A 17,327-nucleotide genomic window follows, 5' to 3' on the forward strand; every position below is an offset into this window, starting at 1 on the left:
GGCTAGAAATGATTCCCCGGCTGTGAGTTTAAGGCCCCTGTTCTAGAATATGACTCTTTGACGCTTATATGGATAGTGTGTGTGTGTGCATGTGCAGTACTAAAGTTAACCACCACTCACCCTCCTCCTTCTCTTTCTCCATCCTCAGCAGAAGCTCCTGTTTCTTCATGAAGACTGACAGCTCCGTCAGAGTCATGGAGATGTTCTCCACAGCTCTGACATCTGACAAACCAAAGTTTATAGATTTATTAAACGTCAAAACAATAACAAGATAAAAAAAAGTAAAAGTCAGGGATGGACTTGTTGTGTTGACCTCTGTTGGTGGTTATTTCTGAATTCTTCTCCATGTCCTTCACCGGCTCCTGTCTCACCAACGCAGGTTTACCACTTTCACCAAACCGACGGTCCTGAAACATCACATCAGTTTCATTGTTGTCAACATTAGAACAAAGGTGGATAAAAAGCTGTATTTACAACAGGTGACAACAGTTGTGTTCTGATGGAACTGGAGTAAACAGTTCCTCACATTGCCGTCTTTCTCATCCTCATAATTTATTAGATTAAAAATAATATACAACTTCTTCTCTGGGTGTGAGTGGGTTTTTGAATACATCATTGTGAATCTTTAGAAGAGCAGCCCCTCCAACATAGATACACATCAATGTTACTGTTACATTACATGAGGAGTGTCAAACTCAAACTCACAGTGGGCCAAACTTAATATTTATTCTAAAGTTGACAGCAATTGTGAATGTTTTCTCTTCTCTCCAGATCTGCAATGTTTTAAATTTTATTTACATGGAAACAAACTTTAAATCTGTGTAAACAGTGAACCTGGAACAACCAACACTTAATATTATAAACACATGAGAAACTAAATTTGGCCAATGGGCCGGTTTGAGACGTGTGCATTACATGGTACAGTCAGTGATAGTTCCCATCTCAGGGGTTTGTTGTGTGAAAACGTCATACCTTCCTGGGTGGACTGGACTGGACTGTGCTGGTGGGTAATGAGATTATTGGAAAGTCATCTGATAGAGTGGGTGGGGGGGAAGATGTGGCTGGAGTACTGGAGGCCGGCGTTCCTTTCCCTCCTACACAAATTCAAGACCATAATCAGTCAGCCATGAAAAATAAACACAATAGAGCCCAAAAAGTTTCACTGTCACCTGGGCGGACAATGGTATTGTTTTATTTTATTCACTGATGCCGACAAACATGAAGGAATGGACACACACACACACATCACATTTAATTAACTTTACCAAAATAATAAAGGAGTTGTTTGTTTAGACTTTTCACAGTCTTGTATACTTTTACACAATAGTGTATGGCTTCTGTACCTAGTTATTTATTGAACCACACACACACACACACACACACACACAACATAACACACCCTCAGAGCTGTTCTCACCTGATGTGCAGTGGAAGCGACTGGAAAGGTGTGAGGCACTGTGGGAGAGCTCCAAGTTTGGTGACATACCCCTGGAAGAAGGGGGCGTGGCCATGCCACACACAGAGGAGGGGCTCCATAGAGGGTCCTTTCCCCCACAGGAAGAGTTGAGTTCACAGGTCAAGTTCTGAGGAAATCAAGTGAAGCGTTTTTTATCTGAATGAGGCATGAGAAGGGAAAAAAAGTCTTCCATTGTTGCTCCCTTCAGGAGCCTTCAGGGGGCGCCCCATCATCTGCCTCCATCTCCTTCCTCCTCCTCTTCCCCTGCTGGCACTCTAACCACCTCCAGCCTCCTCCATCTCTCGGCTGATGTTTACTCAATATCGGGGCGTCCACACTTCTTTGGTTCAGGAGCTACTGTTGAAATGACCACCTTACATACTTTATAAATACAAGAAACAAACAAGAATATTTCTTACAGTGGATGGTCACTACTAAACTACATATGATATATATTTATAAATATATATTTATTTTTATTTAATTGCTCTCTTGGCGATCTACTGCTAGATCTCAATCTACTTATTGGGCACCCCTGCTCTGTGTCATAATCAATTATTAGTATTATTACTTCCACATGTGATGATGTAGAAAGCTGAGGCACCAACTCTTGATGAAGGAGATCATCTGATGGATGATGTGAGGAGTGAACAGCACAGCTGTGGTCATCACCTCCTCACCTCTCATTGATCTAAAGGCAGGACTTTGACACTGTGTGAGGGAGGGTCTCACCTGTCGTCTGGAGGTCTGAGGGCTGCGGTACAACGACTGTGTCCCTGAAAGGGGGGGCAAGGACAGCGGAGGGAGGAGAGGCTGCCGTGGGGTGGAGAACGGGGTCGAAGAAGAACTTCCTGTTGTCAGAGAGACAAACGGTCCGATCAGTGTGTGCAGTCTGTGAAACACTCTGCTGGTGTGGAGCAAAATGTTCCCTGTGTGTGTTTTTATAAAGAATCATTTTACACTGGACGAAACTGGAACACAGAGGACCTAGTTAACTAAAGGTCAACTGGAGTTAACTACTGGTCCACAAAATATCAGCAGCAAATATCTGCCCTCTATCAAGTCTCACCACAAAACCGACTATACAGATGAGCTGACCTCACGTGACCTTTGCACCCTTATTTTTATTAATATATAATGCTTTGTAAAGATGAAATAATGAAATAAAAAGTATTGTAGCTTTGTTTGGTTTTCTGTCTTCCTTTATGAGCTGTTGAATTTACAAACATTTAATTATTATAAGTATTATTATAATTAATAATATAGTTAATATCACTATTACTAATATTATTGCTGCTACATTTTCCTTGATTTTTCCTTTTAACAGTTGCCCTGTCTTTTTTAACTAATTTAGTACAGAGTTGTAGTATTTTGTTACACTTTAAAATTCAGCTGATTTACCAAATTTTGAGCAATTTATACACAACTTGGTGCAGAACATCGTCGTTGTCTCTTTTGGCTATTCCTGGCTTAAATTCAGTCTGACCTTTAGCTTTTAGCTTTGGCTGCTACGTAGCCATAATATAAAAAAAACAGAATTCTTCTGAATTCAGTTTGACGCAGAAAGCTTAAGTACAAAGTATGTTTAAGTTTCTGACCATAGCTGCTGTGGAGGTCGGTGTAGGGGCTGGAGGTGCAGTCCTGTGGTCTCATGTGGACTTGGGGGTAGAAGCTCTCGGGCATGGTGGCGTAGCCCTCCTCACAAGACGCCTCCTTCGGGTCCAGAGACACTTTGGCACATTCAATGACAATGTCGTGGATTTCATATTTTTTCCACCTACAACCGACAAAGCACCGTCAGAGTTAGAGTAGACCAGAAAAAGGTCAAAAGTCAGACTGTAGGCGAAGAGGATGCACTACTAACCTGGTGTGATCAAGTTCATGGTCTTTTGTTCCCGTCACCAGTTCAGGATGTAAACGAACATGTTCCAGCATCGGCTGCAGAGAGATTTGGGAACAACATTTGTATGAAAGCTAAGCAACATGGGCTAAAAAATGTATTGTGATATTTGATGTATACCTTGATGTTTCTGCCATTATAAAACCGTAACAAAAGACAGCAACGCCACAAATTCAAAATTAAACAGTGATTTTATTTTAATGAAATTCAGGTTCAAATTTTTAGCCTTGATTATCTGTGGCTGTCATTAGGGGCCTTTAACCAGTACCGTTTAACCAGACTTTGATATAAGGCATCACCCATCACTAGAAATGAGTAAAACATTAAAACAGAGTAAATACTGTACAGTGGCTGTTCTTAAAAGAATCCCAGTGTGACTGTAAACTGTGGTTTAATGCACCTGCCAAAAACAGGTTTGTGTGAGAGAATCTGTGAAAGTTTGTTAATTAAATATAGATTTTGGCGCCTATACATAGATAACGTAGCACAAGACAAAACATAGTGTTTTTTTAATTTAAACGCATCAAAAACCCTGACAAAAAGATATTACGAAATCTGACATCATCCTGTGGGTAAAACAGTTAGTGCAAATGCAGGTTTTAAACTCCTCACCTTCACCACCTCTTCAAATGTCTCCATGTTCTCCTTCATGCTGTAATGGGAGCGCAGGTAGGAAACAAAGTTGCATGGATACATGCCATAAAGTCGGTGGAAGAGCGAGTAGACACTGGCGTGAAGATGGATGAGATAAACTTCAGAAATGTGCCCTGAGCACAGAGGGGAAAAACCCACAGTCAGTTCATCATTTTCACCGGCCGTCTGGAACAGAAATGGATAAAAAGAATCAACAGCACATGTGACAGAACAAGGAGTTCTCACCAGGGTTTTTCAGGTTCCAGGAAGCCAGGCGGCCGAAGATGTCAAAATATTCCCACAGGTGTTGCTTTCCAGCTTGAGGGATCATGGGTAACAGGGTGATCAGTACCAGGACTCCAGTTATTAGCACCACTACGTCTGTGTCCGTCTGTCAGGATGAAAATGTCACTGACATGTGATCAACAGCTTCACCTCAGTGACGGGTGGAGTAATGATACACCAGCAGTTTGAAAACAAAAACAAAAGAACTGCTAAAAATGTCAGAAAAAGCCTGGTCCATGTTTCATGATGGGTCATCAACAGACGTGCTCAATTCTTGACAACCTGATTTCTTTATGCTGTTACTGTGTTACCTTCAGACATTTAAGCAGTGACAGCAGCAGAGGGTATCGGGCGATTTTGTGGATCCAGGACGGCTGTTTGCGGACCACGTGCCCCAGCAGGGTGAGCGTGGGCAGTCGACAGGCCTGTTTGGTCATACACTCATTCATCTTGTCCAGGAGGTGCTGTGAGAGAGTTGGGGAGAGGAAGAGGAACAGAGAAAGTTTGGCAACCTGATACCCAATCACAAATGATAATAAAACTGCGGTTCTCCTCACCTTATCATGTGGCTCTCTGACTGAAGACAGGATATGCATGGCCTGGCACGAATTGGTTTCCAAAAAGTAGTCCACCAGACTGTTCAGCAACATCGACCCTCGTTCTTAGAGTTAAAAAAAGACAAGCAGAATTTTTCTGCTGAAGAACTGGGCAAATGAAAACTCCAACTGCAGTATAAAGGCCACATGAACCAGATGCACCAATCTACCAGACAGTGATCAAAATCTGTACTGTCTGGTAGATTGGCCCGATCTGTAGATGTGTTCTGTGTTTGAGAACAGTAGAAAAGGCTCACATCCACAAAACGAGAACTTTACAGTGAGCAAAGAAAACTCCAAGCTCAGCATTTGTAAAATATGTTACAGTATGTTTAACCACAGGAGGCCAAATGCATTCAGAATGACAAACTGGAACATCACTTAAAACATCACAATCCAGTCGATAGAGTCCATTCAGAGCAGAGTCAACAGAACAGTTTCAAGTCGTGTCACACTACGTTAGCAGTGTGCTGTGGGCCTACACCATAAAACAGCAATTCGTTTTATTAGTTATTAGACGGTAGTTTGATGTTCACACTGACTTTAACCACTCAGTGGACAGACACAGGTTATACAGAATAATTCCTGAAGCTTTTATTTGTCAGAACGTTGCTGCACTGGCACCCACCTTTGTCATTCCACTCATCAATTCATAGTTACTTGTTATGAAAATAGAATTTAAAATTAAACTTTTTGTTGTCAAGTGATGGAAATCAGAACTGTCCATCTTACCACTGCTGAGCTGCTCATTGATAAGGCCCCTGATCTCCTCCAGCTGCTGGAGGTCTGAGGTCTCCAGGAGTGGGAGGAGGTCCCCCACATTAGTCTGCTCCCTAGCCATGGTGGTGTTGGCAGCACTGTGGGAGGTGGAGGAGGTGTAGGAGGAGGCGTCAGTGTGTCTCTCCTACGGTGTCCTTGTGTCAGCCGCCTTCCTGCCTGGAGGACTCCTGGACCCCACCCTCCAATACCGTCTCCAGGCACCTCTGCAGCACAGAAAGGGGAGATTCTTGAAGAAGTGTACTGTCGGTGGTATATGGTATATGTGTTTAATGAAATGTTGTTTTGTTTTGCAAATTAAATGTGTTTTTTCATATGAGAATATTTTCTAAATAAAAAATCTCAATATTTAACAAATAAAAATCAAAAATAAAATATTTTAAAAATTATACATATATATATATATATATATATATATATATATATATCAGAACCTGACTTAACATCTCATAACATAACAAAATCACTACAATAAGATCTACCCACTCATTTCAAGGAGAAAAGGTGTTACTGGCAATGTGTAGCACATTTATACTTGACTATAGCTTGACTATAGTAACATGTTCAAGTCATGATTAGAAGCTGGACTACAGACATGTTTCCTCTCAGCTCACCACTCTGAAAAACAGCATTGGTTAAATTCATTTAAATCTGACAAAAACAGTCAAAAAATATTCTCAATGATGCAACTTTAAGTAATGTTCACTGACGTAAACAATAATGAAAGACACGGAGGCCTTGCGTTGTAAAATGTTGCATCAGTTAGTACTTCATACTCTTCCTCATACATGGAGCATGACTGGAGGACGTGATGACTGTGAATTCCACTGGTGTTAAAATTAAACGCTCATGTCAACATTTTTTATAAAAATATAAAAAGTATTTCAACCAAGAATGTCATCTTGGTTGTGGTGAAACGCCATACACTTAGTGAAAGCCAGTACAATCCCATGCTCCTAAAAAGATCTCCCAAGACAACATAAGCTCTATCCAGATAAGACATTTAGAAATTAAAATAAATCCTTATTTTTGTGTGTCAGTTTCAGAGGACCCATGAGTCAGACGAGGACACTGCCCAGCAGTAGGAAGTGTGACGACGCTGGTCACTTCAGCCTCCAATAAACAACACAGGAAAAACAAGAGACAACAACAACCGCTTGCAAACGTCCTGTTTGTCGAATCACAGACTGAGTCACAACGCCATTGTCTCCCTGTTATCAATTATCCGCTGGGTCATGTGGTTTGCTGGGACGACGGGTGTTAGAGACAGAGGCACGGGGGCAGGGGGGGGGTTAATGTGAATGTTTTTCACCTATTTATTTGCAGTGGGGACAGGTCAGCGTGGCACAAACACCAGCCACCCTCTCTCGCTGTGGTCTCGCTGTTGGGAACTAGCAGCAGGACACAAAGGAGCTTTATGCGGCCCAAACGCTAACACTGAAAATAACATTTGGCCTTGTCACAGTTTCTACAAACAGGCTCCTCATTCTGCTGCACGGATGTTTTGACAAATAACAACAGACAAGGATGTCCAGCCCTAAAAGTTCACTGTCAGTCTGAAAATGTTCTCTCACTGCACAGTAGCAGAACATGCAACAAGGTTCTCGCTCACAACAGCTGTCTTTGTTTACACCCTCTTGAATGTCCAAAACAGAATAAGCATACGAGCAACTTAATTAAAAAAAAAATTAACAGTAAAATATCTACCACACCCATCTCCAGATCTTCTCCAGACTTATTCATCACTCATCATGCACAGGCAAGAGTGGTTCTTTTTAATATCTTGAGTTTTTCACAATGATTCAAACACAATGGACCAACTTCTCAGACCAACCAACCAAACTGTCTTTAAATAATGACCTAACGAGGTAGGTGACATTTGTAGGATGTTCTGCATATGAAGGGCTGCGGAGGGGTAGATGGAGGTGGGGCACTCTACACACTGTAAAATTGACCAGTGCAATTGACCAGTACGTTTTCTAACACAGCTATCACTGTCATCTTTATGCATGCTGTATGATTCAGAGAATAACATGGATTTTGATTCTATGGTTTATTAATATTTCTAGCACACTCTACCTTTAAGGGTGTTTTTAGGTCTAGTACTTTACCTAGTTGAATGGACATCAATGTAGTATCGCATAGCAATCAGGATGAAAAAGGATGAAAAAGAATATATGAACCCGTGCATGTATGTGCGGGCGTGTGTGCGTCTGACTGCTGGTGCTACTGTATTTATGTGTGTCGTAAACAACTATCAGAGAACAATGGACAGGCTTAGCTTCACTTTATTCCCTTGTATTTACAAACACCAAAGTCAGTCTTTCTCTGAAGAAACAAACATCACCTCAGACAAAGCGGGGGAACACGCACACACGAACATAAGCTTTTAAAAAACACCATCAGCATCTCCAGTGACAGCAGCGGTTCGCTCAAAAACAAGCCGCCGACAGCTAACGCTAGCTGGGAGTAGGGAGCTACTGGAGCTCGGCGACCAGTTCAAGTGCGTCCAAGCTGCGAAGTAACTCATCGAACACTTTAAATACAGCATAAACAACCACGCAAGAGGGAATTTACAATGGGAAAAGCGCAGAAAAGCGGAAAAAATAGCTGTTTACCTGTTAGAGGTGCAAAACTCCACAGGGCGCCGCCATCTTGAACAGCTCACAGCCCATCCCACCGCAGTGTGCCTCCGCTGTCAGGCTGCATGTAAACTAATCCCGACAGTTAGCGCAATGACACAGTACTTTAGTTTACAGCATTTGCAATTGAAACTGTGAAAGTTTGATAAATGGCGGGCTGAGATACTTACAAAGATCAATTTCATGCAGTGTCCAGTCAGATGACTGTTTTTGGGCTGAGTTTTTCTCCTTCTTTTTTCATTGAAGGTAGAATGAACCGTGTGTGATGCGGTTTCGCGTGACCCACACTTGAAGTGCGCATGTCTTAGACGAGTTAACGGAAACATATGGGAAGTAAGGCAAGGATTACATTACGGTTAAATTGCAATTTAGTGAGCATTGGTGAAAGAGAGCGTCAATGTTATCATTAAAGTAGTGCCAAGACATTACTATAGAGTTCAAAATTATATAAATGTATTTCTGACTACACATAACATGAACAAGCTCTAAACCAACATCCACAAAGTTAAGGGAAGTGAGCTAAAATGTACCTGAAATACTTATGTGACCACGTGACTTTCAAACAAACACTGGCAAATATGGGAAAGGAATGGGTTAATGTCGAAAGCCCAAAAATAATACAACGAATTAGAAAGTCAACACAAGTTATATGTAATGAACACTGCACAGCCGAGGCGCTGTAGATCCAAACATTTACCACAGCGTGTCGCTCTTGCACTTTACAACACTCATAACTCCACTTGCTTGGGGGTATTCTCCACTCTTATTATTAAGGGGTATTCTCTAAAAACAGAGTTTTGAAAAATTCTTTATTTTTGTACGTGATTAAGTCTACACGAGGAAATTGAAAAACACTTCTTTAACTATGGGCGTCATTTAATCTCATTATAGATTTAATTCATGGCGATTATTAATACGGAGATTATTAGAGAATATTTTTGATTCAGTAATGATTTAATGTCAATTGTGGTGAGATTGATATGCATGCAAAAATTGAAATCATTGGATTTAATAGTTCTTTTTTCAATCACAATAGTGAACACATGACTATAATTATACACGGACCGGTTCATCAGCATAAACTGCTCTCATACTGTTTGCACAAACGGATTAATGAGGATATCGCTGATGGATAGAAAGCCTCTCAACAAATAGAAATCTTTTGAATTTATAACAGTCTTCTCTGTGTTTTATTTCTCTCTCCTCCTGCAGACCGCAATCAGGTTTACCTCTGGTAACCTATGGATTACAGTCTGTGACAGAAAAACAAGCCTTTTACTCAAAGAATAAAAACTTACAGTAGAACAGTAGTAGAACTGTAAGAGATGGTGTTTATTCTAACATATGTGACGACAAAGTAACAACACAAAAGACGTCTGGATCTTTTACTTGCAAGGGGAGAGTGCAGCTTGCTCTGTTGGCAGCTTCCTCATCAACTCCGAGTTGCAGCATCCTTCCTCTGCTCTTTTATTTAGTTTACAAAAGTATCAGATTACATATCATGGGATCGTGTGTGAGTATATGAATGGGTATGGAGTAAGAAGGTGGGTGTGAATGTGGGTGTGGCTGTGTCTGGGCCTTTTTCCATCAGGCTTGAGCACACTAGATTATAATATGAGAAGCAAACAGTTTCTTAAAGTGTCGCTTTAAGGCATGAAGCAATGATAATAAATTAAATTCTTCCAACAGATGGTTAGCACTGCACAGTACTACAGTACTTGACCCCCACTGGGTCCATTAGTGCAATAGTACTACTACTACTAATAATAATAATAGTGATTATAATAATAGTAATAACAACAACAACAATAATAATAATAATAATAAAGTCCCTCATCGGTCCCACAAGAGTTCCAGTCTTTGCAACCCACACAGGAGGCCCCATTAGGAATATGTGTTTCCTCTGGGGCTCGCACCCAGAATCTCTGCGTGTAAGGCAGGCGTGCAACACTATGGTACAACAAATAGGCTGTATTTTTCAGTAGTAAGTAATTAAATCCAGACTTGTTCTGTACACTTGCTAAAGAAGAAAACCTCCTGGCCCCACAGCCCCTAGTGGACTGGACTCTAAATTGACAAGAGGTGCGAATGGGAAAAAAGGCTGGTCTATTCTATTCTGTAAAAGATACCGTATTTCAATATCATTTGGATATTTTTGACTTTTTCTCTTTTCGCTGGTATAAATTCTGAAATTTTAATCTCTCTTTCAGTCAACAGTTTTTTCTAATAACAGGTTTTGGATATTTGATGCTTATCTTTAAACTTGTACTTGCTTCAGCTGTTACCCGCTCCTCTCTGTCACCGAAGAACGATTTATTTAGTTCATAAACCTCAGTCTTTTGTTTTATTCTTAATTAGCATTGGTGTTGTTAATTTGACAGAAAACTGAATGAACTCCAATCTAGTTCTATTTCTATCTTTCGTTTGTTTTCTCTCTCTCCCTCTCTCTCGGCGCGTGTGTAGTTGTGTGCGTTTCTGTAAATCACCAGGACAGGTTTGGTTTGTGTATCTTTGGAGATACTCCCTCTCTCTGATACGCACTTGTGATCTGTTGGCCGTTTAAATCTTCTCACACACTCAACAATAACTGCCTTCGATTGAATCGTGTAAATCAAACAATGTCATGTGTGAATGGTGTGAATGTGTGATTTTCTTTCACCTTTGATTTAATGATAACTTAATAGTTCCAAATTTGAAACACTCGCTGTTTTTTGTTATTGTTGGACAATGAACTCGAAATAAAAAAAAACATATTTCGTTCAAGGCTTTCGTTAAAGCCAACTTATTGTACTTCGTAACTCTTTCTGTATTTTCGCCTGATGTTGAAAAAAACGTCTTTCTTTCTGCACCGCTGCTGACGACAATTCCTGGGGTGTTGTTTTAAGCAAATGTCAGTGTACCTGCTGAAGCCTCGTCATTGGTGGAAACCAGAGTCAGATTCTAATGAGGAGTAATCTGATTGGAAATGTGATTAGTCAGGGAGGAAAGAGGGAGGGGAGGGGAGGGGAGGGGGAGAGAGTGAAGGACTCAGAAGGAGAGAGAGAGAGGCGTCAGAGGTTTTTTTAAAGCGCTGCTTTACGTTTCATAGTTCAGAAGGATTTAAAGATTCATCCATCTCTGTCTTCTTTATTTTTATTATATTATATTAACATCCGGGGTTTTTATTTGTTAAAAACAACTGCTGGACTGTCAACGTTTCCGTTAAGGTGAGTCTGCGCAAACATATTTGGTAAAACAAAAACAACGTTTTAAAGTTGTACTCAACAAATACTATATTCAGCTGTGTATCTTCTGCCATTACTGTGATTAAATGCACGTTCATTTATGGTGTTCACGGTCATGTCTTTTGTAAATGGTTCGGTAAAAAGTGCATTTTGACAGAAAGTGTTGTGACGTTACCATATGGATGATGTTGGGATAAAGCACTGCGGCGCATTGTCGTTTAACTGTAGATGCCATTAAATAAGACTCGATTATCGTTTGGTTTCTTATATATAACAACGACACACTCTAATCTAAAACGAGTACATTCACTTTGTGGTTGTAGTGTTTAGTTGTTTCTGATGTTCGGTGTTCTGTGGCAGGATCAGGATGCCGCGGTCTTTTCTAGTGAAAAATAAACGGTGCGCGTCCTTCAACGTGCACAGGTCCTATGAAGAAGAACCGACGGCTCGGACTCCAGGGAAGACTTTATTATTATTATTATTATTATTATTATTCGTTGTCTGTCAACGACCTCAAGTCGCCGCGACATTTTTTCCTTACACTTAACCGTAATTTCCTAATTATTAATTTTCTTTAAATAAATCCAATGAAAGTCTTTAATGTAGTTAAAAAATCCTTTAAATTTGATGTTAGCGTTTTAGTATTTTACTTACAAACTATTAAATGGTATTTCTTTATATTCCTTTTTTTAACACAGACCATTCGATAATAATAATAATAACAGCAATAACAATAACAATAATAATAACAATAATAATACATTGCTCACAGTTTTGCCTTTTCTCTACTAGAACTTGCAAAGTGTTTACATTTAGTTCTCTTTTTTTATAAAGGTTGAAGTTTTTAAGTTTTGAATTTTATTGTAATTCCACATCTCACCGTTGGTAATTAGAGAGATTTGATTCCTAAATTTAGGTCAACCTGGGTCAGTTCGGTTCGGTCCATGTGGACTGACCGTGTGGGTGGAGTCAAGTGATTCTCCAGGAGAATCAGATGTAAATGACGTCTAATCACAATCTTTGACAAATGTGTGCAAATTGTTCAGGCCATAAAATGATCAGCTGACAGCTGTTACCTGATCACCCTCAGAACACTGTAGCTCCGCCCACCATCCTTCCTTCATCCACAGATTCCCAAAAAGTACATGACTCACGGTTAGGTGTATGATAACAGCTGAGCAGGCGAAGAAAGTGGATCAAGGACTGAAGAACCTTTTTAAAACTAATTTGATGTAAACACAGAAAACCGAAACAAAATCTCAGGCTCAGCGATGTGAACCTAAATAAAAAGACGCTGAAGATTCACCGCAGTGACAGAACGACAATACGACGAGAAACGTTATTAAAATTAACTCCATTTTCTTCTCATAATTATTTTGAGAAGGAATTTTACAGTTGAAAAAACAGCAGTGATTTGTGATTTGCAGCAACAACAAAAAAATGAAGTAACAGAAAGTGTCTGCTACTTGTTTACAGTAAACAGTAACAAAAACTGCACCTGCAGGTCCCACCGTTCTTTCACTGCTGTGGAGACTGCGTTATATTCCACATTCCATTTCATCCTGTTCTGTTGTAGCTCACGTTATTTGAAATACATAATGATTTCCTAAAATTTCCTGAATGTATTTCAGTAATCCTATTGTAATGATTTTATTGTTTAATCTGTCATTTTAACATACATATATACTATACTCTTTTCTTGCTTATTTTCTTTTTTGTAGTCATTTATTTTTATATCAAATCTATACTATCATATATGTACACNATATATATATATATATTTGTTTTTTAACTTTTTGATATTTTAAATCTTCCAGCCTTTAAACCCTTTTTTGCTTGAGTTCAGTCCTGTTTTCTTCTGTGTGGTTCTGCAGAGACCTCAGCCGAGCTCCAGTGCATGGACTTGTCTCTCAGGTCCGACTCTGAGGAGCAGCTCTCACCGTCCTCTGACAAGGAGGACACAGACGTCTTGTGTCCGATATCAGTTCACCCAGAACCAAAGAGAACTCCTGCAGCTGCGGCGCAGCCTTACCTCCTGACGGGTGAGATTTGGACTTTTCCTTCATGTTCCTGAAGTTTAAAAACAGCTTCATCAGATGCCTCAGTGAAGTGAATTTGAATAAAGGACTTTAAAAACTCAAGTCACATAAGGAGTATCCTCAGTGTCTGACTTTGACCAGGGCATTTGTTGTTTCCTCTCAGAGCCACACTTGGCAGACTTCTCCTCGTACTACAAACCCACCTACGCCTGGGAGCCGGTGCCTCATCCCACCTCCTTTGAGCTGCGTCAGGTGACCTTCAGTCCGACGGTGCTGCAGCACGCCAGCAGTCTGTACAGAGGACACATCCGCCGAAGTCCAACACCTCAGCAGCCTCTGGATTTCAGTACGCACTACTCGCCCACGTCCAACACCTACCACTGCATCACCTGTGACAAGGTATGAACACCACCACCCATCTACCAACCGACTAACCAGGCAACTCAACAACTGACCAACCAACTAAACATTAAATTAACCAACCAGTATGTAACCAAACAACCAAAAAAAAAACATCAGACCATCCAACCAACCAACCAACTAAACAGCTTTCCAGAAACAATTAAAGAGGTTGGCAACTAACCAGTGTGCTAACCAACCATTAACCAAATAACCAACCAATAAACCAATCAACCAACCAACTAAGCAAGCAACCAACTAACCAACTGACATCTAACCAACCAACTAGCTAACTAACCAAACAACCATCAACCAAACAACCAACCAAAGTGTGTGTGGGTTCCGATCCGGTGTCCATGCTGATGTGAGGTCTGCTCTGTCTCAGGTCTTCTCCACACCACATGGGCTGGAGGTCCACGTCCGAAGGTCTCACAGTGGAACCAGACCTTTTGGCTGCAGCATCTGCAGGAAAACCTTTGGCCACGCGGTCAGCCTGGAGCAGCACATGAACGTCCACTCACAGGTACGAGTGCCAGCACCCACCAGAGTCAAAGGTGTCACATCTGTTGTCCACAGAGCTGTTGTCATGTGGACAATGTTGTTCTGTCTCTGAACAGGAGAAGAGCTTCGAGTGTAAGATGTGTGGCAAGTCCTTTAAACGCTCGTCCACTCTGTCCACACACCTGCTGATCCACTCAGACACCAGGCCGTACCCGTGTCAGTACTGCGGCAAGAGGTTCCACCAGAAGTCGGACATGAAGAAGCACACCTACATTCACACAGGTCAGTGCGACGACTGTGATACAGTCAGCCCCACACAACAACAGCAACAACAATGGCAGAGGTCAAGCTACTTCTGACCGTACTGGAGAAGCTAATTTGGCTGCTAATGTGGTGTGCTACTGTTAGCCATCTGTGTCTTTTTGTGCTTCTCTTTTGAGTTTGTTTATAGTATGCAGTTCTCTGAACATGTGGTACAAATTCTTTAGGTATCAGTATGTAAGAGCGTGGTTTACACAGCGCCACATACTGGCCAAGCATATGTACTACAGGAATGTCCAGCAACTCTGTTTAAATGTTGAATTTGTTTGGCGTGATCCTCGTCAATGCTCTGTATCCAGAAGTCACCGTAGTCAGATTGAATCGCAGCCGTGTAAACAGGGCCTCAGAATCATTTCTCTGAGGCCGCTGACAGTGAAATCAGACTAAAGAACAATCATCAACTTTAATGACAGTTCACTTATCACAGTGTCCTGTCGCTGCCACCACCTGCTCTTTAGGAACGTGGACTGTGTCTAGGAAAGATAGTACCGATGATAAATCACAAAACAAATATGGTGTTTGCATATCTGCTCTCTCTGCCACCGTCAAAGGAAACATGACTTCACTGGGCTTCGAACATTTGACAAAGTCCAACCAGGAGTGGATTCTATTGTTAGATGTTTGATGTTTCACTATCTCAAATCTTGGCGCCATTTGGTGCTGCGCAAGTCATTTCATTTCATTTTCCTGTTTTCAATTTGCAGGTGAAAAACCTCACAAGTGCCAGGTCTGTGGGAAGGCGTTCAGTCAGAGCTCCAACCTCATCACACACAGCAGGAAACACACCGGGTTCAAACCTTTCGGCTGTGACATCTGCTCCAAGGGCTTCCAGAGGAAAGTGGACCTGCGTCGGCACCATGAGAGTCAGCACAGCATGAAGTGACACACAAACCTGGAACTGTTTTCACAACAGCTGTAAATAACATACGACGAGAATACATTTTTATTTAATGTAAATACCTGGCTTTATTTTGGAAGGACTGCTGTGTAGCTATTTAATATCATGGCCTCCCATGTCGACCTGTTATTATTAGAGAAAAGATGAATTATGAAACTGTTTTCCTGGAAATGGTAGAAGCTAACAGTTAGCTTCTGCAGGTTGTCTTAGAACATAGAATGTGATCATGAAGCAACATTCGGAAACTATCACTGGTTTTACCTTTTTACATTAGTAGAATGTTGAATTAACTTTAAAAAACACAGCAAATTAACTGATTAAATTATTCCTCCAGATCAAGTGACAAAAATATTCTTTGGCTAATTTTAGATTTTAAAACCCTTTAAAGGCTTTTATCTGATCTGAAATGCTGCGAACTTTGAGTTACGTTTCTTGACATTTGAGATTTTACAGTGTAAAAAAAAGTGGAGCTCTGACAACACGGAACACTGAGTTAGCTCATCTCTAACTCAGGTTTGTTCACTTAAACACTCAAATTTCACCCAAACCCTTAAATGTTAATTTGATATTTAGCTAAAATTAGTTTAAAATGAGTCATGAAAAGGCTGCATAGTTAGGTTTAAAAAATGAAGTTAATATATTCCTGTCTGTGTAGATTTGGTTTTTACTTCTTGTTATTTATTTGGAACCTTCAGATTCTGTTTCATTTCTTTGTTTATAATGAAATAAAAGGTGAAGGGAAGTGAGGAAAAAAAATCTTTGATTGTTCTGTTAAATAAAACCCCACAGGAGTAACGCGCCGCTGTGAGGCAAAGTACACAAGTTTGTGGACAATGACACAAACTGCTACTGCTAACACGCACTTTCTCAACGTTCAAACTCTTCATGTGTGTTTTTCCCTCTCACGCTCCTGTGGGAGGAGGAAAAAAATATCTCCAGCATAGCATTTGGCTATGGAGTTGTCTTACATTTGGATATTGAAAATAGAATGTTAAAAAGGAAATGTGCAGGAGATATGGAGGAGGAACGGACCTGCAGACGGTGGAAAATCCAAATTAGAAAAAAATCCACACACCCTCAGACACTGCTGACACTCTGAATGCTGCTGCTGCTTAGTTTTTACAGCAAAGCAGAGTTAAGGATTAATTAACAAGGCGTTTGGAAACAAATTTTAAAAAAGGGGGATGGGGGGGTGATTACTTTAGTCAACTGTCACAGAGTCTACTGCTGCTGCCGCTGCTGGATTGACTTTAACACTCCACCTTTGTCAAACATGTCAGGACAATCAGCTCCAGGCAAATCAGATCATCACCTTAGCCTTTAAATCTGACAAACAGCTGCTGCTGTTGTTGGTGAGTGTGTGTGTGTTAGTGTGTGTGTGTGCGTGTTAGAGAGAGAGGCAAATGTTTAACAGTCAACGTCACCATATTAGCTTGTGGAACAACAACCATAAAACTGTACACCTCTCTGGTTGGTTAACTCAAGCTAACATTTTTAACCATGGAACAACGGCTACTGGTTAGCTTTTGTTTGTTTTAGTCTTCTTTCTTTGTATTTTTTTGGCAACCATTAGCCTTTATGTTACAATTATTAATACCATTAGCTTATTATTACAAACCTTGACATAAAAAGTCAACAACCAAAACTAGCTGAAAC

The 17,327-nt window shown here is 40.6% G+C and overlaps 2 protein-coding genes across 2 annotated transcripts in view; one reads left to right on the plus strand and one right to left on the minus strand.

The window, feature by feature from the left end:
- tsc1b (TSC complex subunit 1b) overlaps window positions 1–8,592 on the minus strand; it is a 37,511-nt gene extending 28,919 nt beyond the window's left edge. Inside the window, exons 1-14 of the mRNA XM_008324644.3 lie at window positions 8,460–8,592; window positions 8,266–8,361; window positions 5,603–5,853; window positions 4,832–4,935; window positions 4,586–4,738; window positions 4,236–4,380; window positions 3,969–4,123; window positions 3,321–3,394; window positions 3,055–3,233; window positions 2,189–2,307; window positions 1,418–1,583; window positions 973–1,094; window positions 314–407; window positions 121–222 (exon numbers count right to left, since the gene is read on the minus strand). Coding sequence (XP_008322866.1) covers window positions 121–222; window positions 314–407; window positions 973–1,094; window positions 1,418–1,583; window positions 2,189–2,307; window positions 3,055–3,233; window positions 3,321–3,394; window positions 3,969–4,123; window positions 4,236–4,380; window positions 4,586–4,738; window positions 4,832–4,935; window positions 5,603–5,711 — 1,522 coding nt within the window. The 5' untranslated portion in view covers window positions 5,712–5,853; window positions 8,266–8,361; window positions 8,460–8,592. The remainder of the gene's footprint in view (window positions 1–120; window positions 223–313; window positions 408–972; window positions 1,095–1,417; window positions 1,584–2,188; window positions 2,308–3,054; window positions 3,234–3,320; window positions 3,395–3,968; window positions 4,124–4,235; window positions 4,381–4,585; window positions 4,739–4,831; window positions 4,936–5,602; window positions 5,854–8,265; window positions 8,362–8,459) is intronic.
- Window positions 8,593–11,316: 2,724 nt separating this feature from the next.
- gfi1b (growth factor independent 1B transcription repressor) lies at window positions 11,317–16,427 on the plus strand. The gene is made up of 7 exons (XM_008324643.3): window positions 11,317–11,495; window positions 11,874–11,971; window positions 13,388–13,555; window positions 13,716–13,951; window positions 14,337–14,474; window positions 14,569–14,734; window positions 15,478–16,427. Exons 2-7 carry the CDS (start codon window positions 11,881–11,883, stop codon window positions 15,654–15,656), a joined length of 978 nt encoding a protein of 325 aa, XP_008322865.2. The 5' UTR covers window positions 11,317–11,495; window positions 11,874–11,880; the 3' UTR covers window positions 15,657–16,427.
- The last annotated feature ends 900 nt before the right edge of the window (window positions 16,428–17,327 follow it).

The sequence above is a fragment of the Cynoglossus semilaevis genome, chromosome 14, assembly GCF_000523025.1.
Source record: "Cynoglossus semilaevis isolate Cse_v1.0 chromosome 14, Cse_v1.0, whole genome shotgun sequence".
Classification (NCBI taxonomy): domain Eukaryota; kingdom Metazoa; phylum Chordata; class Actinopteri; order Pleuronectiformes; family Cynoglossidae; genus Cynoglossus; species Cynoglossus semilaevis.

Coding starts and splice junctions, on each gene's coding strand:
- gfi1b (XM_008324643.3), top strand. CDS start 11,881: ATGCCGCGGTCTTTTCTAGTGAAAAATAAACGGTGCGCGTCCTTCAAC. Junction 11,972..13,387: donor ACCGACGGCTCGGACTCCAG/GGAAGACTTTAT, acceptor GTGGTTCTGCAG/AGACCTCAGCCGAGCTCCAG. Junction 14,475..14,568: donor ACATGAACGTCCACTCACAG/GTACGAGTGCCA, acceptor GTCTCTGAACAG/GAGAAGAGCTTCGAGTGTAA.